At 42.0% G+C, this 25142-nt stretch overlaps 1 protein-coding gene across 2 annotated transcripts in view; it reads right to left on the bottom strand.

The window, feature by feature from the left end:
- TFDP2 (transcription factor Dp-2) overlaps positions 1-22606 on the bottom strand; it is a 46855-nt gene extending 24249 nt beyond the window's left edge. The window contains exons 1-2 of one of the 2 annotated variants that reach the window (XM_075269015.1): positions 22447-22606; positions 8652-8750 (exon numbers count right to left, since the gene is read on the bottom strand). In XM_075269015.1, coding sequence (XP_075125116.1) covers positions 8652-8668 — 17 coding nt within the window. In that variant the 5' untranslated portion in view covers positions 8669-8750; positions 22447-22606. The remainder of the gene's footprint in view (positions 1-8651; positions 8751-22446) is intronic. The other variant, XM_075269014.1, reaches the window with a different exon arrangement.
- Between the last annotated feature and the right edge of the window lie 2536 nt (positions 22607-25142).

The raw sequence follows: 25142 nt of genomic DNA, 5'->3' as shown, positions 1-25142 counted from the left end.
TAGGTACTGACTGATCATGTCTGCCAGCCATTTATGACAGATTCGGAGTCAAAGCTTTAGCCTTTGGACTCTACAGCCCTGCGCCAGGTATAATTCCCATCAGTGAGAATGTGAATATTGTATCTTCATTCATTATCCATATGTCTGACACTTCCGGAGCCATAAATACAAGAGCAATAAGTCTTCAGAAGTTTGTCGCTCCAACACACAACAGATAATACAAAAAACGTTACAAGTTCCTGTTATACAGCACACCTGCCACTAACAGCTGTCATAAACTGACATCCTCTGTGCTGCTAACTGACAAGCTGACACCAAAATCCCATGTGTACCTAGGACTATACAAGCCAGATACACAGCCTCACACTATGTACAACTTTACAACTCGCATGCATAAGTGTTCACACACATAAGATAAGATAATCCTTTAATAGTCCCACAATGGGGAAATGTCAGTGATACAGTTTCATGGATGGTACAGTAGTATATAACAAGAGAGAAAACACATACAAGCTCATGGCAGATAGAGAAATATTAGGAATCATAGCAACTAAAAAAGAAAGAAACAGACACACTGCAGGATCATTTAGTTCTCTGTGCGAAGTGATGTTAATAATACAGCCGACTGTGGTTGGAGGAGGGGTCACAGCATGTAGATATAACAGGCAGAAATGTTTTTTTTGCAGAGGTGGGGGACATATGCAGCTATCACGATAACATGTGGCAGTTTCTTTGGTAGGTAGTGAGATCTCATGCTCACAGCTGATAGTTCGGTATCTTGCATCGGCGCTATTATCCATTAACCAAAAAAAATGCCCCAAATGTCCTTCATCACAGCCCTCCTCCTTTCTTCTTACCACTGTGTTATACTGCCCAAAGAAGTCTGAAGCCATCCAGATCTACATGGTGCTGCTCTCTTGCCAAGCTTCAATAAACTCATGGGGTAGGTGGGTGATGGTAGGTTCCCGGGCTGTAACAGAGTCCCACGTGTCCACAGTAAAAGAAAGAAATACCAGTCAGCTGTAGGCATCTTCACACATCAGCAATAGACGCCAAAAGTCATCTCCTTGAAGAAGAAGTCCATACTTCCTTGTAGGTTTCTCCTCCATGCCGCCTGGTGTCCATGCTGTCCTTAGCTCCTGGGGGGATGGTAACAGGCACATGTGCACACAGGAAAACTCTAGCTGAATCAGGTCTTGAGTCTTTTCCATGCTTTAACAATAGAAACAAAAGGAAAAAAAATACTCTACAGGGTCTTCCATTCGATTTATAGCTGCTAATTCATAGTGCTAGTTTGCTTGGTTAGGGGATTCTTGAAGATACAGACAAAGAGAGTGAAAAGGAAAGATAAAGGTTGCTCTCAGCTTGGAGCTCTGTATCGAGGCTGCCACTTAATGCGGCGCCATCTTGAAAAAAAAAAAAGTAACATTCAGTACAACTATACAAATCTATTGGTTTCATGAGAGTGCAGAATATGCTGCGTACTTTACAGTACTTTAGGAGTGTTAGTGTATGTATGTGCTTTTGAGAATACGTAAATGGGATTTTTGAGGCAATGTGGGTATTACTGCTCACCTCTTTGGAGCAACAGGGGTGGGATCATTGTACATTTGCATGCTCACAAAAAAAAAAAAAGAAAAGAAAAGTCATATCTTGCCAATGGAGGAATCAACACAAAACCCTGGGAAAACACTGTTAGGTCAAGATCACCTATCTGTAGGGTTGGATTCTAGTCACAGACTCATATACATGCAGCACAAAACAAAGACTGCAATGCAAAAGGACTTGCACTGTAAATGTGAGAGCAGCAGCATGCCGATTCATGCTGCAGGTTGCCACTGGAGATATTACCATTTGCAACAGGATAAAACCTGCAAAAACTCGTAGCCATTACGCTAGGAATTCAGCCACAAAAACCCAAACATTTGGCAAGACCCCAGCAGCAGAAAATCTGCAGCATTAACCCCCTATGTGGTTGTACTCATAAACCGGCCATACACTTTGGAGAGAGGTCAGCCATTCAGCTGACATATCTCAGCCAACCCTTACATACGTATGCTTGCTAGGTTCGGCCATGTCGTACATATGTATTGAACTGGGAAAGGGGAGAAAGTCATTACCAGACTACTCTAGAAACAGCTTATCTCCCCGAGAACAGTCAGAGATGGGGAAAAACCAATTACTGACTCCAGTTTCAAAATAAAATAAAATTATAATATTAATAGTAATATTGTATAACAATTCGATGTATAGTTTGTTACTTATTACTTTCATAGGAAGTCAATCACTGGCTGCTTACATGAATTAGAGGATCTTTACGGCCTCTGTCTGGCCGCAGTCTGCCATTAATGAGGAAGTCACATCCACTGTAGGGATATAGGAGTCAGAGTCGGTGCTTTAGCCCACCAATTCCACAGCTCTGGTTTTTATCTGTTATTCTCTATGAACCTGCATTTATAGGAAGTCTGTCAGGTCCAAAATGCTTCCAAAACCAACAATGGTGCCAGGTAGACGTCAGCAGAGTCGGAGCAGGCCGTGGAAAAACAGGGGAATCAGAGGTTTAGCCTACCAACTCCACAAGCCTCCCTGAGGACCCCACACACAAAATAGGTGGGTTCATCTCACACAACACACACAATAAAATTCTTGTCCTTTTTTTCCTACCAAAGCAAGCTTTTTGTTTTTAGTGTACAAAACAATTTTAGGAAACCAGTCCAAAACACAGTGCTAGTTATGCTGGTTTTTCCTTTTTTTTTTTTTTTTTTTTAAAGACTCTATGTGGCACTGTATAGCTTCTTGAACACACACACAGCAGTAATAGCACAATAGCCACAGATGCCCTATTATAATGGGGTCTCCTCTAGTGTCAGGTGCCTTATAACTATGTACAATAAAACAGAGCAAGGGTTCGGGACAATGACTAGATACATGGCAATACTAACAGTATACAGTGTTCAGTATGGTATAGCCATAATATAAGAAACTGCAAACTTCAACTTTTTTTTCTTCTTCTTCCTAGGTTTGGCCTCAATAGATAGGCGTTGACTTCATGTGAACTTGAGCTTATCTCTAGGTCTTAAGCCACAGGGTGACACATCATCTAAGCAGCGACTGCTATAAAGATGCCGGTCACAGCTGTTAATACAATATTTGTATACATAACTGTATACAACCAGCCACACAGATACTACAGAAAGAGGTGTCTTTTACCCCACGTAGATAGTGAAGATACCAGGTTACATGTCATTACTAGTTCAGATGAGGCTTTACTCTTGCACCCCTTTTTAGGTGGGATCCTGGAGCTGAATGAATAAGTGATGGGCCCTAAAGTGTTAATTTGCTGTACTATACCTGCCTATAAAGCGTGTAGTCAAAGAACACCAACGTAAGAGCTGGGTCATGTGAAGGCTCGCCGACCATATACAATACCTTGAATCAGAACTTTAAAGAGGACGGGGGTCTGGAGCAATTCTGGAGCATCTTTTCTTAGAACTTCTACCTTGTGTCATTCCAGTTATGCTTCCTAAAAATTCACAAATAAATTAACAAAAGGATGTTCCCATCCCATTCATATGTCCCTATAGGGAGAACTGATTGGACATTGGACAGTGTCATACAATGCCAGCTAGTAACACCCAGATGTCAATGTATTCTGATATGTCTTAGAGGAACGGCACAATGTAGACATCTAGGAAAAGGTGAATGGTTAGTCCATAAGGAATGCAAGTATTTGCTAAAACAGACAACTTTTTGTTGAAAATTGAGAATTTTGCGCCAAACTTGGAAAGGGAATTTAGTGAAAAATTGTATGTAACTTACTAAAAAAAAAAAAAAAAAAAAAAAAAAAAAAAACAGGAACCTTTTAATAACTTTGGTGTATTTGGAACGATTTATTTTTAATGTTTGCTATGGGCTAATCTTTTAACCTTAGATAAATGAGGCTAAAAAGTACTGCCTGACCTGACCCACACCACATGCCTGTTTATTTGGCAAAAGATTGCACAATTTCTTGATTGATGTGATTCTAACTTGCGCAATTTCTGCCAAAAACAGTAGTAAAGTGAATAATCGAAGCCGTGTTCTGCATAGATGAGAAGGACAGCATGGCGCTTAGTGTGGGGTTTAAGAAGCCGATGCATGATTTTGCCTACAGCCCCTTCAGTCCTGTGCATAAGGTTTCGATCACATGAAGTTCCAACCATTCGTAGAAGCAAATGCAAAAGATTCCTACGGAAGGGCAAAGTTTTTGCTTTTTTTAAAATCATTTTTATTTTTGTGAACATAATGAACAGTTCAACCACAAGCACACATCACAAAAGCGATTCCGTACAATGAAGATCAAGAAAATCAGGCATATTAGAAATAACAATGCAAAGTACATGTGGAATACACATTGTATAAGCCAAAGGGGTTTAGTACACTAAACCGGCCATCTGTCTACCAAGGGTTCAAGACACTGAATGGATCATTTCTTTATTAAACAGGTTATACCGCGATAATTATTTATCCATGATCCAGCATGGTATACTGAATTTAGATTGTCTGCAGCCCTTTACAGTGATCAGAATATTGGCGCTATATGTTTTATTTACTCCCACTCAAAGTACCAGAGGACCTCACACCATTCACTTCCAAGGGTGCAAGTACAGAGATTTACTATCGGCCTATATCAGCGGTTCTCAACCTGTAGGTAGCAACCCCGGAGGGGGTCGAACGACCAAAACACAGGGGTTGCCTAAAGCATACCTCCCAACTGTCCCGGTTGGCGGGATGTATGTCCCAGTTTCAACTCATCGGCACCCGGAGGACGCTGATGAGTTGAACACACAAGCGATTAAAGCAGGAGCTGCTTTAACGCTGTGGCTTCGGCATGTGTAGCCATGATGTGATGATGTCACATCGCGCCTACAACTATATGAGTGAGCGAGACTGCAGAGAGAGCGGCGGGGGAGCATTGGAAGGTGAGTACAAGTGTTTTTTTTTTGTTGTTTTAAATATTAAGGTGGAACATAATGAAGGGGCACATGACACTGGGGGCAGATGAAGGGGTGGGGGAACGGCATGACACTGGGGAAAGAGATGGAGGGACATGAAACTCTGGGCAGAGATGAGGGAACATGAAATTGGGGAACAGATGGGGGACATGAAACTGGGGAAAGAGATGGGGAACATGAAACTGGGGGCAGAAATGGGGGGGGGACATGAAACTGGGGGCAGATGAAGGGGTTATATGAAACAGGGAGAGATGTATGGGTGACTGTAGGAGGATTATACTATGTGGGAGCACATGAAAAATGAATGAGAATGGGCGGAGTCAACATAAAAGTGGGTGGGGCTAAATACACAGCGGCGCACTGCGCGTGCTGCACATTTTGTCCCTCTTTCTGATCTTCAAAAGTTGGGAGGTATGCCTAAAGCCATAAGAAAATACATATTTCCGATGGCTTTAGCCGCTGAGAAGCCGCGCTGTCTGCAGCAGCGCTATTCAGCTGGAATGCACGCTGTTATGGATGCGTGTTCCAAACTGAATGGGGTCAGCGCAACATGAGGAACTGTATTGCGGGGTCACGGCATTAGAAAGGTTGAGAACCACTGCCCTATATAAACTCTTGCTCGCATCAATTTGCACTGGATCCGCTAATAGGATGGCCTGAGCATGATATGAATGTAGTAGAGACTACTTTCTTACGCTAAGTTCACACCTACGTTCGGGAATCCACCTGGGGTCCCCCCGAACGAAAACATAATCCACTTAAATCCGTGGAGAGAAAAGCGGCGCTGCTCGCAGGACTTCTCTCTGCATTTTTAAAGCAGAATGGGAAACTGAATCCCCTGCGGAGACCCAGCACAGTTGTGAACCTTGCCATAGTAGACAGTGATATACTTTCCCTAGTTGCAAAACTACAATTCCCAGCAAGCTCTAAGCTATGCATTGCAATGGCATCTGTCATTTTGCAACCTCTGAAAAGACAAAGGTTGGAATCTACTGCTGCAACCTATACAATAGGTGTGCACGCTGACAAGGCACAGGTCTGAAGCAGTTACTGTAGTGAGTGTAAATCTAGTGGCAATAATGTGTATTTAACTCTTTAGTGCATTTGCCATACAGCATTAACATTCATATAGTATATATTGCAAGATGGCTAAAAGTTGTGCAATTTTTGTTTTTTTAGGGGTTTTTTTTTGGAGAAAAAAACCCCAAAAACCTCTAGCTGTGCCATGGAACAAGTTTTGTCTCAAGTTTACATCCTGGGTGCAATTTTACACACTCAGCTAAAAGCATATAAAAGCAATAATTATCATATATTCTTAACTAATATATATATATATATATATATATATATATATATATATATATATATATATATTAAAATAATCACACACACATAATTCTCCACTGAAAGAGTTAAAGTTTAGTGTGACCGTGGATGATCTCCAACTATCTAAGTCAATGCTATTGTAAGACAAGGCAGTGTCTTAACTTAAAAAAGGAAGTAAGGGAAGCGAAAAAAATAGCTTCCTGTGCTGCAAACTCAGATGCACAGCGCTTGTGGTTATGTACACATACAGTGCTTTGATGTCTTCCGTCAGGTAACATATCTATAGTTTTCCTAAATTCCTTAATTAATCCCAATAATGGGTCTGAGTCTGTCACATTTTGGAACAAAGTCTCCATTTCAATGGCCACTGAGAGCCATTGTAACGTAAAATATCGCCCTGCAGCTGTACTGTTTACTGTAAGCAGATCGGCCTTACACATGCATGCTAGTGTCTGTAGGCTGCAGCTAAAGGTGACTGTTGTGTGTGGGGCTTATTAGCTTAAAGAGAACCTTTCATCATCTTCACCAATTTAAGGTCTTGGCATGTTCCAGATTCCAGCATAGTTGGAATTTTTTCTCTAGCCCCGCCGTTGCCAAGCATTAAGCACAGTTAGTTTTGGTGCTTGATATGCTATATAAGCTCTGTAATGTCAGAAGGGCGGTGTCAGGCAGGGGGTGTGATTCATAGCTCCAATCAGAGGCAGCCAGTGTCAGAGCTCAGAATCACACCCCTTGGCTGCTCCTGCCTGACACCGCCCTCCTGAAAGTACAGAGACTGAATATCATATCAGGCACCAAAACTAACTGCATTGTTTGCTTGGGAAGAAGACATCATCTGTAGTGCACATTATTTCAAGTACACTTAGCCTTTCAGGATAGGTTGCCATATGGCTATAATATACCATGTCTTACATATTTAGACGTTTTCCCCTCTCTCACTAATTCTCATAATCCCAGAGCTGGAAACTAGCAGCTACAATGTCTCTTATACTAAGCACACTTATACACTTACTCAGAGGCAGCAGAAACAGAATGACCCCTCTGTTCCTGTGCTAGGCCATCCATCAGCTCCACTGTTCTGCACGTATACCGAGCAGCTGCAATGGTCCTGTAGAAGTGACGTCACCGCTCAATCGCTGCTTTTTGCTGTATACTGCTGAGAGCTGTATTTGGCTGTAGTAACATCACTGCTGCAGCTGCTCTGTATACAAACAGTGTAGTAGAAGTGACGACGGACTCAGCAGAGGAGTGGTGGAAAGAATGCAGGTAAGTATAGATGGTGCATGCACGCATTTTTTGGCATTAATTATTTTTTCATCCCAGACAACCCCTACAACTGCTGTCGCCTCTCTGCCTGTGCTTTCCATCTCTCTCCTCCATTCGTCATAGACAAACTGTAAACTGAAAACTTAGTCCATCTTGAGAGACCAAGACAGATTTAAGAGATATTTCGGAGTGAGTAAAGAGTTTTGGGGGCCTCGTGATCAGAAAAAGAGAATGACGCATTGGGGCCATTTACGCTCTAAACATATTTAAAAAATCCATAGCATAAGTATTTTTATCCGAATATATAAGGCTACATTTATCCTTATACCACAAAAATGGAATTTAATACGTCAATGGCAGATGTAGTAGAGTATATGTATAGTTCGATATGTTTACATCCTCCTTTACAGGAAAGGGTTTTTTGTTCGGTTTTCTTTTATCAATCATACTTGGTCCTATGTATGACCAAATTTAGCTTCTAGCTAGTTCCTCCGTAGATAGGAGAATAGGCAGCAGCCCTGACACCCTACTCCCCCAAATCAAACTTTGACAGATCCCCAATGTGACTGGGGTCATTCTACCACTTACAAAGGCCTTTCCATGACAGCATACGGTGTGCTATGGATGATACGTTCTTCAGTGTGGTGATGTGCCACTATAGGCAGAAGCCTAACAATGAACCATAGACAACTTACGGTAAATATAAGTACCAGACACGAGATGTGAAAATATTACATCATATACGTAAAGGATTCACTAACATTGTACAACTCCAGAGAGCGAAGGGATAACATCATTTCTGCTTTTCAGGGATTCAGCTTTCGCTTCCACAATTTATACTGACGTAATAAGACGAGACTGTACAAAGTGTCCCATTGTACATAGTGAGATGCCTGATGTCAGGAGTCCAATGGGTGGTCTTATACAAGGACAGACAGCCTTGGCAAACCAAAGTTCTACAGATCATACTGTATAGATGGAAAAACCCCTTTAACCCGTCTTTATATGCAAAAAAAATAAATCTCCAAATGGCAAATTCTTCTTGCCTAACCATAAGCTACTTACCATTTGGAGCTCAGCATTCACGTTTAATGGATCTGAAGAAATGTCTCTTTGGTGACTTTTACAAGGGAATGAAGATCGCCCTTAACCGGTCATCAAGCCCTAAAAGAGAATAGGTGTCAGAGGTTCAATAATCCAGGTAAAAAATTACAGAAAATAGGAAGTTTCTATGGAGTAAACAGTGCATATGTGAATACTGAAACTCTTACATGTGCTCTATGGGGGCTGTAGCACATACCGTATATACTCGAGTATAAGCCAACCCGAATATAAGCTGAGGCCCCTAATTTTACCACAAAAAACTGGGAAAACTTATTGACTCGAGTATAAGCCGAGGGGGGGGGGGGATGCAGCAGCTACTGGAAAATTTCAAAAATTAAAATCGGAGTTTTTGGGTGCAGTAGTTGCTGGGTGCTGGGGAAGGGGAGGGGGTGTTTTGGTTGTCTGTCTGCCCCTTCCCTGAGCTTGAGGACTGGGGTTTTTTCCCTCACTTGTAATTCAGCCTGGCTGAATATAGGGGATCTGCAGTGCTCCTATTAACCCCTTCCCGACGGAACAAGAGCACTGCAGATCCCCTATATTCAGTAGACCGGGCACTGTCAGACACAGGGATACCTGATGTGTTTGTGTTTCATAGTAATTTTCTACTTTTGTATGTATTCTAGGGAATGGAGGGATTTACAATTTATTTGTTTTTTAAAGCCCCTCCCCCCCCACACTATTTTATGGGAGATTATATACATTAATATTGCGGCTGGTCATAGGACCCCCCCTACTAAACAAAAAAAAAAAAAAGTTTTTTTTAATGCTGGCTTGAGTATAAGCCAAGGGGGGCTTTTTCAGCACAAAAACTGTGCTGAAAAATTTGGCTTATACTCGAGTATATACGGTATATGGCCTTGGAGCTCAGATGCTAATGAGAATATTCATTTACCATATAGAGAGCTTTATGTGTATCGTGTGGGCGACGGCAGGGTTCAAACTTCATGGTTTCACAATGATCAGCTTTCAAGCCGACTGACTTTCATTTTCAGTATGTCTATTACAACGGAATGTAATGATTATTATATGACTTACATGTCAATTATTACAAGATGGAAGGAGAGGAGAGAACAACCTCATACGTCTCCAGCGAGCCCACAAATAATAGATGTAGATCCTATTACCTTATTTATCCAGAGCGCCACCTTGAGACATGGGTATTTAATTATACTGTACTATCTTGGTTGTCAACTGATTCCACATGAAAGCGTCATAAAAAACATAAACCACCACAAACTCAATGACAGCTAAGCCAACGCAATATACAGTAGGAGATGTTCTACACAAATGCTAAGGGGTCATGCACACAAAGAAATCCAGACTGGAAAATCCGGTCCATACAATAGTTGGATTTCCCAGCCCTTAAATCTGGACTCCTTACATAAAAGAGAACTATGACGCCAGGAGTCCTGCCTTACCACAGCTTTACTTTACTATACTATATACAGTACGGGACAGTAGGGCCACCGCGAGACATGATCTCCTGATGTTATGGATCACTATAATGTCAGGAGACTGTGTTGTAAGTTCAGGCCCAGAAATCAAGGATTTTCAGGTCCAGATTTCTTTGTTTGCATGGGGCTTTACTGAACTATTCTGAGAATTGAGGAACCATACAGTAGTATAAAAGTTACCAAAGCTACACAGTATATACACAGTGACCATTTAATTTCCCTCTGCATGTTTTCTGTAAAATTCTCAAGTTTCCCCTGAGCTGGTGGATGAAGGGTATGTTCACACAGCGGAATTTGCATTCCGTTGTGTGGACGTTCCATGCGGCTAGCCGCGATGGGATGCCAGTGCAGTGCACCAGCAACCCGTCGTGGCATTCCGCTCCGGATTAGGCCCAAACGAATGGGCCTAATCGGGAGGGAGCCTCGCACTGCGAATAGGTCAGTCACGGAATCCGCAGCAAGATAGGGCAGCTCGCTTCTTTTTTCTGCTACTAGCTAGCAGAATTTGGGACGCTCCCAGTGCTGTTTGAGCGCTGAGGACTGACCCCAGTGCTGCAAAAGAACTCATTTACATACAGACAAAAAACAGAATTTGAAGCGAACGGTGGTGCGGAGAAGACATCTAAAGGTAGGAGAAGAATAGCCTTTCTTAAGGCTATTCTGTCGTGTCAACTAGAAAAATAAGGTTTTTAATGGTAGAATCCCTTTAAATGAAATCTCACCTAGCCCTGTGCTCATACATTCACACTGGAGTATAAGAGCAGTCTGGGATACAGCAGTTTGGAACAATGGAACTGCCCTCGGTGCACCAGACTGTTCATTTGCATAGAAGTAAACAAATAAATATTAGGGCACAAATTTTTACAGGGATTTAAAAAAAAAATAATAATTCAGGTGAGTTGGACCTATCTAACTGTTTTGCAGACTTAATAAGCTTCACCCTGGTGACTGATTAATTTACATTTGCAAAAATTATTACAATTTTTGCAGAGTTGTAGTAGTCTTAGTACTGACAGTCGTCTTGATTGTTGCCAGTGGGTAAGAGCAGAAAGCAGAAACCCTTTACGGTCTATAGGACTTGTCAAAAACCAACTGGGACTTTCTTTTGTGACAGGTTATCTCACACTACATGAGAAGACAATCTGGCCGCAATAAGGAAATCACGATGGAGTTTCTGACAAGTTCTAGAAAAATATAAAGTTTTTGTATCCACTGTATCCATTAGCAACCAATCAAATATCTGTCAGGACAAAGATGTTCAGTCAGAGACCTTTATATTTCTTAAACTGGTAAAAATTTTCATTATTATTTGGAAAAAATTTAAATTTTATATTCAATTCAAATATAAATCTGGTTAAGCTTGTTGGAAAACCCCTTTAAGAGCTCAAAGACCACAGCATATACATGAATGAAAACTTGTGTCACATTCTTTAGCTTTGCCTGTGATGTAAAAGAAGAAGATGGGTGAGGTACCTGTTTTCTTGTCAGCAAGAAAAAAAAAAAATCAAAAAAAATCCTGAGACTGGCTCAAAAACACCTTGGGGGCACAGATGTCAGTCAAAACATGAAAATATTCTTCTAAGGCTTGGGGAAGCAGATGCAAGCAAAGCTTCAGCAGGTAAGCGCATTACCAGAATTCAGGTATGCGATTTACTGTATATCGTAAACTACAGTGCTAGAATACACAGACAGGGTTACATGTATATGGGACATGAAGAAGTCACATGCAACATATAGCAGCTCACATCTGTCTGTGAGACACAAAATACCTGCAAGCCCAACATTTTTGTCCAGCAATTCCAAGGTTAAAAAAAAAAAAAAACAGACCCCATAGACTCCAGTATAGACAACCGTGTTCCTCATAATCCGTTCGTATTGGTCGTTAGACAGATTGGGTCAAGACATCTACTGATACAGACCATAAATGAGCTGCAACCATGGTTTATGTCATCATCTAAGTCACAGTTTTACAACAACGACCATTTATAATGCGCTTTTCTCACAAAATACTCAAAGCGCCATCTACCCTGCACAACCGCACCCCGGCCACCAGAGCAATAAAACTGTGGAAGCATCCTATTCACCAAACAGGAACTATATTTTACACAGGTGCCTGAATCTTTTACTTGGCCTAGGATTTCACACAGAGGATTTATTTTTTTAATCAGGTGCCATAAGAACACACAAAAAAAACAAGGCATGCACCATCACCCCCTGCAAGCAGAAATAACCCCTTCTTGAAACATTTTTACACTTGGACATAGATTAGTCACTAAACTAGTCTGTAACTCCTAGAATTTACCTCTTGCTTGTGTGAAGTTCTATTGTCTACACACATAGTTATCTCCCTTCTTGACCTCCTGATGTACAGCACTTCACACAACACAATGCTCCTTTATTTCCATTGGTCCTTGATGTCCTTGTCTGTAGAAGGATTGTGTTTCACATGCTGGGTAGCAGAACAGTTTCTTAGTGGCAGAGAAGTGTTGCCTGTGAAGGCAATTGTTTTATGTCTTAGGGCCCCTTCACACGGCGTAAGCACGATGCTCATTTAGACACGTATACACGTGTCCGAGCGCGGCGCTTCAAAACAGAGCCCATTGATATGCCGATATATGCGCGCTTCCCATTGAAATCAATGGGCTCTGTTTTGAAGCGCCGCGCTCGGACACGTGTATACGTGTCTAAATGAGCGGCGCGCTTACGCCGTGTGAAGGGGCCCTTATACTAGACAGACATGCAGGATAAGGTGAATAGATGAAATTTTTGCAACGGGGAGAGGAATCATGGGAATTATAGTCTTATATGGTAGCCATATCCACAGCAAGCCCTGAATGTAATCAAAATAAAAGCACTACACAGAGCTAGGCAAAATAATATAACTACTTCTAAGCTATGGTGAATATTCAGACACATAGGTACTTTTCTGTACTTTTTTATAAGCTTGGAAAACCCCTTTAAACATGTCAACTCTTTACTACAGATTACAGCTCAAAGTGGAAATGAGATGCCTCGCACAGATGCCCCCCCCCCCCAAAGCCCAGTCTAGTATTTGTGAACCACACTTGTCTATGTCAGTCTAACACATACCATATGGCAGAATATTGTGACTATCCTATACAATCTTCTCACCGGGCTATTAGCAGGCACTTGTCACTTCTATGACATTCCACTTTTGGCTAGTTTAGGACAGTACTCACCTTCCTTACTGACACATTTTAGTATCTTACTTTCATCTGTCCGCTAAGACTAAGATAGTATCACACTACAGTTATTTGTCCGTTGTTCTGATCTGTCAGAGGACACCAAATTGGCAAATACAAACGATCAACATTGACGGCTGTGATACATCCCTTCTATATGAATCCATTAATCTGGTGATTGTAAAGGTCTGATGTTTTGGACCACATCCATGGACAAAGAACTTTAGCCCAAGTATGTTGTCAGTGACTTACTCATCAAGCACAATGACATGGTGCGGGGGATCTGCACAAGAGGCTATTACTATGCTAAGTACCTGATCAGCATGTCAGCTAAGGAATACCTTAGCCTGGGGCAAATGTTAAGAAAAGGGGGATGTATGAGAAGGGCTACTTTCAGGGTCTACTACATAAATATCTTCACTTTTGAGCCAGCAAGACGTATTATATGTAGGTTTCAATAAGGTCCCTTTCACCAGCGGAGGGCCACGTCTCAACACAAGTTAGGCACATACTCTCGGTGTCTTTGCGGTTCGGTGCAAATCCTCGGCAGTTCCTTATTGGTGTAGATAGTGCATTCTTTTACACCACTTTTGTGACATGATTGATGATGAATGTGACACCAATAAAGAAAACATGAGATGCCAGCCGTCAGATCCAGTTATTAGTTTTGGCACTTCTCTATGGAAAACGGCACAAGCGGAACATGGACCATATCCATGTGCCATCTATGCCTTCAATGGGCCATTTATTTCCTGCAGTGAGCCTGGGCTGCAAAACGAAGTTCTGAGTTTCAGGTTCCCGACACAGACCATTGATAGTACATGGGCGTGCCTATCAGGTCACAGAAAATAATGGGTCAGTGTGCTAGCTGTTAAAAAACACAGGACACACAATGACAAAGCACACGTCTTGAAAGCTGTAACCAAAAACCCATGTTGTATATTCCAGCATATTTCCGCTTCAGATTGGCGTGCTTTTTTTTTGCATCCTTTATGACCTAGCAATAAAGCAAGGCAATTTTTTAAAAAATTTGGTAAACTGTTCATTCTTGCACTGGAATCTTGTAGCCTAATTTCCACTTGTCTGCCCATATCTATTATAATACTACTACATATCGTGGTCGTGTAACACCTGTCTGGTTATGTATAAGACTTTGTTTTCTATCATTTTACATGAAAAACTACTATATTACGGTAACTGAAACTGTGAAGTGCTTGCCTATAGGCACACCTAAACCCTATTTCCTGACGTGCTGCAAGTTCCTGTACAATGTGCAAACACGTGTGCATAGAATATGCTGGCCACTTGGTTTCAGTGATTCAGGTTTTCTTTAGTTGATATAGCAACCACTCTAAACATATCGGGAAAACACTTTTTTTAAAAAAAAAAAAACAAAAAACAAAACACTTTAGTCTAAAGGTACATGTTCATGTTGCAATTAAGGCTACACGGATGTGACCATAGTTGTCATGTATTCTGTATTTTTTGTACTCCACATTGCATTGGTAGGTCATCCGCAATCACAGATCTGCAAAGACTTGTATGATCCCCTACACTTGTATCTGTGCCACAAATACGGCCAGGCCAACAACAGAACCTGCTCCATACTTTGGAGATGGTTTCTATGGCCTACAGACTGATCAGTAAGAACTACAGATATGTATGGGGGGGGGGGGGGTCATAGAAATTAATGGTACTTAATCTGCAATTGTGGGGATTGTGGCTTCCCCTATATGTAGTGGTAGTGCCATACTACCTGCTGTATGGCTAGGAATAGTGTAGTAAACTAGTATATGTAGCATATAGCTGACTGCCACAGCAAGTACAGGTAAAACACATGATCTCCATAAGTTTTACCTGCATTTTGCCATGTGGCAGATAGCATGACAGAAACACAACCTGCACGGGAACCGATAATGCTCCTTTAAAGGGGCTGTCCCATCACAAGGATCCTATCTATACTGCTAGTTTACGTGGATTTTACGCTGGGAGCAGCTCTGAGCTGTTTGTGTCTTTTAAGTAGCGGAGCTTCTCAGATAGGGGAGGTGAGAGCTCCGGGATTTCTGAGCTCTTATCAGTCGGTTTCATTGAATTTGGCTGATAAGGGCTGAGATAGGGAGTCCGTTACCTCTGTATGTAATGCAAACGGACTCAAATCCAGCTCTGCTACATCAGCTTCACACTGTGGTAATTCATTTATAACCAATCCCGTGCAAGTGAAACCCCGCCCACCTATGTGCCGAGAAAAGCATGAAGTGAAGAGAGCACAACAGCCTGCAGGTTAGTGAACAAGCGTCATGGGAATACCCCTTTAATAAGTACATGTGATTCAGGTTGTCAGCGCAGGCAGAGACATTGTTGTAATATGGTGGTAAGAAATGTGACCGCCTCAGTACTTGCCCCATTCATAGAACATAGGCTGCCATAAACCGTACAGCACACTGCAAATATGATTTCCCTGTTATAATTAGTCCATCATATGCATATTCATGTGGCTCTGAGTGTGAGTATCTATGGGGGGGGGTTATCAGATACTTTTTTATTAAACACAATTTTTTGTTCAATTTTCGTATATCAAGGACAAGAAAGGGATTAAATCTGCCATACACAGCAGTGATGCAATAAAATAATGCAGCAGTATATCAGTAAAACAGGAACAATACATTAACATGGGGGAAAGTGGTTTTCATTAAAGTCTATTGTTGATTTCTGCAATTTCTAGGGTGGAGGAGTAATATCAAAAAAATCCTCATAAATCGTTTATCCATTTGTGGCATTAATAATATATAGGGGCTGAAATGAAGGACAGATGCATTATAAGACCCGGGCCACAGTTTCAGTCTACGACTGCAGAAGGGCTCAGGACGGCATGCAAAGGGGGCACAGCCAGGGGCCCCAAAGACTTTCAAACTTAATGGCAGCATTGTGCTTGATATAAGTCGCTTTCTCCAATCTGATAATATTGTGTAGCAGAGTAAACTATTCCTTCACACTGGGACTTCCCTGTTGCAACCAGTGTGTGGGCATGATATAAAATATGGGATAAACCTATCAATTCAGGTATATGTTTGATATCCAAGAGTTTGTTATCCAGCAGATGCACACTCTTGGGTTGGGCTCCAATGAGACACCATAAATCTTCCTGACCATGCGCAAGACTGCACGTCAATAGGAACCTAAGTGAGCGCACTCGCATATCATATACATCAAGTGAGTGTTCTCTTGGCCACACCTGGGACAGGAAGAGGGGGAACAAATACCCCATTTATATTACATGACAATTGTTTTTAATACTCTATGTATTAAAAACAATTGAGAACACAACTATGAGCCTTGCTAAGTGATATTGTAGGGGTCAAAATAAGTATATGAACCCTTTGGTCCATCTCCCACTTCTTCATTACACGCAGAGAACTTAGTACTGCGAGCTGTAAAAAAGCTGTTCATACAGAATAGAAATAAGAGCCTTGGTCTACCGTTCCAGCACTTCCATGACTATGTGCGTTTGGGGATACAAGGGCACAGTGCGGGATAGTGTTCTAAACACACAACATAATCGTAAGTACGGGTAAAAAGCACCATGGGGAGGCTAAACCTGTCTCTCAAGGTGTCCAAGCTCAGCCACTATATCCAATATCTTCTGTATCCTCCTAGCTCTGCATGAGTTGAAGTTTTCTAAATTGGCAAATTCAGGGAGGTGGGGGTTAAACCAAAGATGCGTGAAGATGGTAGGACCCTATAAATTTAGGGTAGCATTTCCCTTGTCCCATACTTTGTACAATAATTGTAATGTGGGGCAGTGTTGACATATATTTGTTCCCATTTGAGCCTCTAGTAACAAGAACAGATTGTTCCACAAGGTAGCTAAACATCCAACCCTTCCCATACTTTCCTCTCGTCCCTACCCCTTAAAGTGTTGCAACTGCGAGGCAAAGTAATAAAGCCATTGATTAGTAATGGCGAGCCCTCCATCATCCTTGTTTCTATGGAGAAACTCGAATTTAGTGTGAGGGTGTTTGCGCTTCCATAGAAGAGATCAGAATATCCCACTTTAGAGAAGTATCGCAATGGGATCCAGTTCCAAGGATTGTGGAGAACAAACAGCAGTTGGGGCATGAACACCATTTTTTTTAAATCAAATTGCCTCTTTCCGCCATGGACAGTGGGAGATGGCATCATATATTTGCCTTGTTTTGACAGCGGTCCAACAATGGGGCCAGATTTAATGTAATGAAGTATTTTGGGTCAACTGTGACTTGCATACCTAGGTACCTAAAGTCTCGTACTATCTGCAACTGTGTATGCGCCAAGAGCGAGGGAGGGATCGGATCTAAAGGGAGATATACAGAATTGTCCCAGTTTATGTGTAGGTCTGTTCATTGTCCAAAATCTTTAATAATGGATCTAGAGACTTAGCCAGGTTTCCCAAATACAGAAGAGTGTCACCAGCATACATAGATACCCACTGCTCCAGGGAGCCACATCAGAAGCCCCCAATATCTGGGGAGGCTCTCAGCCTTTAGATTTCTTTGGCGAAGAGGAAGGGCGATGAATACTTATGCTTACATAGACTAAATGTCTGTTGAAAACTAACTCTGTAGTATATGTAGGTTTGGTTGAAACGAATGGCCGTCTTCACTCTATGACTATTCCATTACTTATCACAATGCTACAGAATGCTATCATATATTGCATCAAGAAATATGGTATGCTCCAAACTTTAATGCCTACTTTGACAGATTTGATTCCTCAGGCTAGGTTCACATCTAGGCCAGGCTGTCTATTGTTCTGGTCCATCTGTGGACCAGGACAACACACAAGCGGATCATTAAGCAGTGCTTACATACAGAGTTCGATAGACTCCATTAACTATAATGGGGTGTCCATTATTTTTAAACTGAAAGCATTGGACGGGAAATGTGCGTGCAGGACTTTTCTTTCACCAATTTCGGCGGACATTGCGGAGACTCTGATGCAGATGTAAACACAGCCCATGGGAGTTCAACGTTAAAGCAATACATAGGCCAGCTGAGTTCAAAAATTGTCAAAATGGCATCTGTTGAGGAACCCTTGGGTTGTTAACCACAGCATTTTGCCATGATATATGGAAAATGATGGAAAAACCACAACCCGACAGTGACATGCAAGGCCAACGACTCAGACTCCTCTATATTTCCAAAGCTCTAGTCCTGGAGTCTATTCATTTAGGCCTCATCCGGAGCAGAATGCCGTGACTGGATGCCGGTGCACTGCAATGGCATCCAGTCGCGGCTAGCCATTTTCTGGACCGGTTCTGAGGCGGCCTCCGCGTCAAAATCTGGTCCAAAAACCCCTCAGATTAAGAAATCCAACAAATGAAAAATGGAGTAAGCCTGTATGAAGCAAAGGCATATAGCGGTCCATTAGAACTCTTATTTACCTCTATAGGATTCCTATTAAAGCGCCATACAAGATACAGCCATAATATGGACATGAGCCTGAGCCTTATACTTGATCCAAATACAGAGAGTCAGAGTCAGAAAAAAGTAACAAACTCCAACTTAAAATCATTGTAAATTGTGTTATAGAATTATTACTATTGTATAAATTAGTTGTATAGATTGTTATATATTTCCTTTCATTCACTCACTGCCTTTTTAGTAAATTAGAGGATTTTTTCAGCTTCTGACTGACCACGGCTGCCATGTAGGAGTCAGAGTCAGGCTGTGGAAAAATAGAGGAGTAGGAGTCGGTGGTTTGGCCTACCAACTACGCAGCCCAATGAGAAGATACATCAACGAAACACAAAACCCAGTCACATGGAGACAAGCTGTTATCTAGCACAGAGCATTGAGATATTGTTATCTGTAATATTACACTGGGCCGCAGCTAAAATTGGGAGAAATTATTCTAATTCACACAGACTTCAAACGCAAAGTCAGCTCTGCTACATGTGAACATAGCACATCCTGTAAATGCAGGTTCAGTTGATGCTGTGATTTCATATTCGGCCCCTAGGTGGAGTTGCAACAAGTAGGCAGTGTCGCCACACAAGTTGCCATGCGGCTCAGGTATGAGAGCATGCAGGCAATTGTTCCAGATCCTGACAGAACGGAATAAGTTAGGAATAAGAAGTGAGAGACGTGTGCTGCTGCCAGCTTCCTGATTCTGCACCAAAATAGGGTCATCTGATGCTCCGACTTCAGAAACAGGAACTTGATGCCACTTACCCTGCTCTGATTTATCCAGATTGACACCATTATACACCTGTAGCTGAGGATGGTTTCGGATATCTCTCGGCTCTATTCAGACACAGGTCACGTGACACTGTGCCAGTTTATATTTCAACATGTCAGGAGCCTGCGTGATGTAAACCAGTCTTGTTCTCATTTATCAAAGGGGCCTCTCACAAAAAAAAACTTTTGTATTGCTATAGATGAATGCACTCTGACTGCAGGCACTTGCAATATTATCCGGCAAGAAGCCCCAGTAGGAAGACATGTTACTTATATTGGGAAATCGCTCATAATGCGATTCCCCCAATATGATATTGGTAGAGTTGCCCCATTACGGTAGGGTCAATGCTGTTAACGGAGCAGGGCAGCTCTGGGATCTTCAGAATTGGACCCTGGCAATGTGCCTATATGGGCAGCAGAAAAATCCACCATAGATTTTGGCACAAATCTACAGAGTCTGTGGGAGTAGCGTGCAAATTTGTTGTGGATTCTGCAGCGGAACTGCCAAGGCTTTCATCCACTCACTGAAAGGGGTGTGTATATACAGTATGTATGTGTATATACATATAGCTATGATATTTTCTACGGCACGTAGATGCAATCTCATTACTCATTAAGACATGGCAACTTTACCCACAACCAAAGATTGCCGTGTTGCGCTGTGACCCCTTTACTAAGGCTAAAGAATGGATTCACATTGAGACCCCCAGTGTGCCGCCACCATGAATGAAATATTATTCAACTATTTTGCAACTTGAAGATGCCCCACACGTTGGGTCACTAACAGTCTTTGATTGTACAAGGGGAGTCATGGCCAAAGTTGCCAGGTAGCCCGAGCGCTACTCAAGTTTACAGGCCTCAATTCCTCATGGTATACATCTTGTGGGTACATATTCTTACAGCATGTTCATGTGTGACATATTTGTAGTAGAAATTCCTGCAATGGTCCCAGTCATCTGAATGGGATTTACAGAAATTAATGGGCATGCTGCAGACACAACCCCATTCAGATGAATGAGACAGATTTTCAATTACAGAAATTTCACATGAATATACAGACAATGTAGGAATACCATCAACAGCACCTGCGACAAAGCTGTATTGTCAAAAATATTACTACTACTATAAGAAGCAATTGTAATATATTAGAAAACTGCTCATATAGCAACTCCCTAATATGGTATGTAAAGTAATGGAAAACTTGCATTAGGGGTAGGAGTCAGACTGAAGGAAATCTGACAGATGTGAACATTTATGGAACATACTTAAGAAATTAGAGCTTTAACCAAAAACTGACCTGGAATTTCCTGTGTGGCCAATGTAACGTTGTATCAGTTCCAACTTGCACATACACATAATATTGAAGGGATATAGATGACATCTCATCTTTACTAAGTATATGGACTACCAGGCCACACTATACAGATGCCGACAGCGATTAACCATTTCCACTGCAGCCAATTACACGAGCACATGACACCCACACTCATGTTCTCTGCTCCATAGTGATCTCAGCCCACCATCATTACATCCTCCCCCAATCAGTGGCGGCCAGCGTAGTGTGTGGCAGTGATATAAGTGGGTCTGATCCTGAAGACCGGTGGAATGTCCCCTCCTCCCCAGGAGCAGACAATACTGTCCTCCACATTAGCATACAGCTGACACTTGCCTCTTTTCACAGTGACTGTCCCACTGAGCTGCATGTGGTCCCAAGAGACAGTCTGACCCAGGAAGCAGGCTGCAGGGAACAAATGGGGACCTTAACCCCCCCACCACCACCTAAGACTCCTGGTTAACCCTTTCATTGCCTCTGGTGCAGTGAATGGGTTAAAAGTCTCTCTCTCTCTCTCTCTATATATATATAATGAAAATATATGTAATGATGTAATATTATCATAGAAATATTTTGCAGATCTACAGTGTCTTTGTGAAAAAGGCTTAGGTTAATTGGCACTATATATAAGTGTCAGTTATGTGTGTGTGTATATATATATATATATATATATATATACACTATATACACACACACACTATAGATATATATTATACAAGATTAATATGACTTTGCTACACAATAAGATTCCACTATATACAGAATAAATAGTGTGTTTTTCGTGGCATTAATGACATATGATCTCCTAATAACTTACTACATATATAATATCATGCCTACACTACACTTACACATAATATAGACTATAATTGTCACATTGTAACCCCACAGGACCCCAGGCTGGATACAGAGAACAATTCAGAAGGGAAACATGAAGGTAACCAAGGCTATACATAGGACACTTTCCATGATCACACCTCTGATACGTGACCATGCCTACATGCATGCTACATACAGAGGACCCCAGCCCAGGCCATGCTGTCATATGAAGCCCACACAGGACATAGACTGCTGCACACTTTCCACCACTGTGATGCTTGCAGAAGTTTTATAAACTATAGTGCATGGGCAAATTACCCCAGATTCTTACCCCAGCAGATCAGTCACATCCATTGCACAAGCTGAGGCACTTCTCCGGCCACCCCACACAATATACCCCCATGGGCACAACTTACAATGGCTGGGTAATGTCAGCAGCACCCCAACATGGCCAGAAATAATGGCTTCCTGCACAGTCATGTTTACATAGAAAGCAAAGCAACTAGCCCCAACAGAGAGCAGTGCAAACACAAGCAGACTGCAATGGTAAAAGAGTGAATTCATGAAATATTTAGGAAATATAGCAGAGGATCACCCTCCCCCCTTCTCCAGAGCATGCTGCAGGAAATTAGTGCATTGTGCTGCCTCACAGGCTGAGAAGGAGCACAGGCTGGGGGGGTTGGGGATACAGTGTGTTGTGGGGTGCAGGGGGCCCCTCACTGGCACACTTACCTGCACACAGGACACGACTGGCTCACTATTCTCAGCTCACTACTACAGCCACTCTTTGTTACCATACCCTGAAAACTTGAAAATGAGGCAGGCGTGACGAGTGGAGCGCCGAGCTCATCCAACGCAGCAGTCACAGAGCTGGCCTGGCAGCTGCAATACATTCCAGTCAGAGCAGTGAGACGCTGTGGAGGAGGCAGCAGATCACAGCGCGGCTGATCTGGTCCCTCTGCTGTTCTACACTGGGATAGGACTTCATTTATGTCATGGGGAAAAGTTCATGCCTCACATTGATAGCAATGAGAATACATTTCATGCTGACTCTCAGCCTATGACATAAAATGTAAACAAAAAAAAAAAGATAACATTACATAAAAAATAAAAAAACACCAATAAAATACAAGTTCTTGCTTTATCACCAAAGTAATATGGCCGCTCTGCAGGTTTCTTTCGCCATGTTCCAAATACGTCTTCATTGTAGCAGTGGAGGACTATTGAGTGATGAAATATTATTTTGATATTAAAGCCACCCCCTGGTTCACGATAAAAATGTCCTAATAATAATCATATAAAACACAGATATGATATTAAGTGTCGTCTTTTCTTGTGGGGATCCTCCAATTCCAATTTCCTCATATCTCAAAATGGTGGCCACTAGGTCCTCAGGCTGTGCTATGCTTTGGTAGTCGGAGTCCCTCCCCTCTATGAACCAGCTGAGAGAAGGGGGTAGCAGAAAATTATAAAAGCGTAATGATTTTTTTTGGCCAAAATGGTGCCGAAATTTGCACCACTTGTGGACAGAAAGAGCCAAAAGAGTTGACATCCATTTTTTTTTTTAAGTGGACCCAAAAGAAGTCCATAAGGCTCGCATACTACACACCAGTCTTAATAAATCTACTCTGTTGGGCATAGAGTATTCTGAGAAGCTGGTGTCCATTTTATGAAAATTAACAAACCCTGGGTCTGATAGGGAGCGTTCACACTACCGTCATTGTCCGACAGGTAGTGTCCGCTCCTAGTGTCCATTCAAAATCTTGCATGGACATTAGGAGCGGACACTAGCTGTGTTCGTGACACTTTTCATTCATTTAAATGGTGATCGGGTGCGTTCTTTTGCACTCCGTGCCTGTCCTTAACTGTCCATTTGTAAAGATGTCCGACTTTTCAAGCAGACAGCGACATGTAGGTTTTTTTCTGTCCGCTTGAAAAGTCGGACATCTTTACGAACGGACACTTAAGGACAGGCACGGAGTGCAAAAGAACGCACCCGATCGCCATTTAAATGAATGAAAAATGTCACAGACACAGCTAGTGTCCGATGCTAATGTCCGTGCAAGATTTTGAACGGACACTAGGAGCGGACACTACCTGTCGGACAATGACGGTAGTGTGAACGCCCCCTAAAAAGGGGTTTTGGAGATCCAAATGGATTTTTCATGTTGATGACCTGTCCACAGGACACCAAAAGGTGGTGCAGTGGATGGGTAGTCCATGCAGGCTGCAGTTTCCTGAAACCACTGCTATGTTTTGGACAGATTGCAGTGATGTTCCTGCACACACTCCCCATCCACTGCACCAGCTTCTGGAGACTGCTGGAACAGCGGATCTGTGTGGGTCTTGGTTCTTGGTCCCCCATACAGTATATCATACACTGGTGATCTATCCTGTGAATCCATTATAACTTTATCAGGATATTCTTATTGTGAACTGGATGGCCAATGCACCATGAAGGTGCAATATTAATGCGATGAAATATTATTTCTATATTAAAGCCACCCCCTGGTTCACGATAAAAATGTCCTAATAATAATCATATAAAACACAGATATAATATCAAGTGTCCTCTTATGCGAGAGGACTGGTTCTAGCAGGCAGTGTCTGCTCACCACCATGTGCTGGAATCTTAGGGAGCTTGTCCTAACCTTCATTGGTTACTTGTCACTGTAACTTTACTGAAGACTTCCATGTGCTGTAAAATCTACTACAGTAATAAAAGTGTGTCCTGTATATCCATCACCAGTGTGTCAGTGTTTGGGAGGCAGCTCAGAAAGGGCAGGCCTGGGACAGTGGATTATTGGGCATGGAGGAGTATGGTGACATCGGAGTAGCAGAGCCTACGGGAGCAACCATATTGCCATTGACTCAGTGCTGGCATTGGTTTATCAACACCTTATAGTGCCACATGCTGTTCTTGAGCAGTTCTAGGAAGTATTCCTAGAACTGTTCCTAGGAAAACCACACTACAAAAATATGTATTACAAGGTTTTTACATTCGGTTTTGAACACCATGAGAAAGTTTCATGAGGGCTAGGGCGCAGTGTTTTTTTGTTTAAATGTCTGTTCACCACAATGTAAAGTTTCCACACACATAAGATAGCTAGTGGTAGATAAGTAGCCACTCTCTGTTTAACCCCATAGAAGGCCTCCTTACTTGTGGGTAGGGAGAGGGCTAATTCATAAATAGGCTAATAGAAAATATTCATGATAAAACCTATGTACGGTCATAAGAGGTGAACCCTCTTCTGCTTGGCCCCAAGGTCCTCCAGTCCGACACTGCTTCTGTCAGTAGAGATAGCAGAACTACCAGTGCAGTGTTCATCCTGTATTCTATAAAGGAAGCTGTCATGGGGAATTTGATATTATAAGCTTGTTGTTTTTTTTTTTACTTTATTTTGTAAAAATTTAGTTTTTAACACCAT

This window comes from Leptodactylus fuscus, chromosome 3 (assembly GCF_031893055.1).
Source record: "Leptodactylus fuscus isolate aLepFus1 chromosome 3, aLepFus1.hap2, whole genome shotgun sequence".
In the NCBI taxonomy this organism is placed as follows: Eukaryota; Metazoa; Chordata; class Amphibia; order Anura; family Leptodactylidae; genus Leptodactylus; species Leptodactylus fuscus.
The sequence above is the reverse complement of the archived record's forward strand: the minus strand, read 5'-3'. Positions and strand labels throughout refer to the sequence as shown.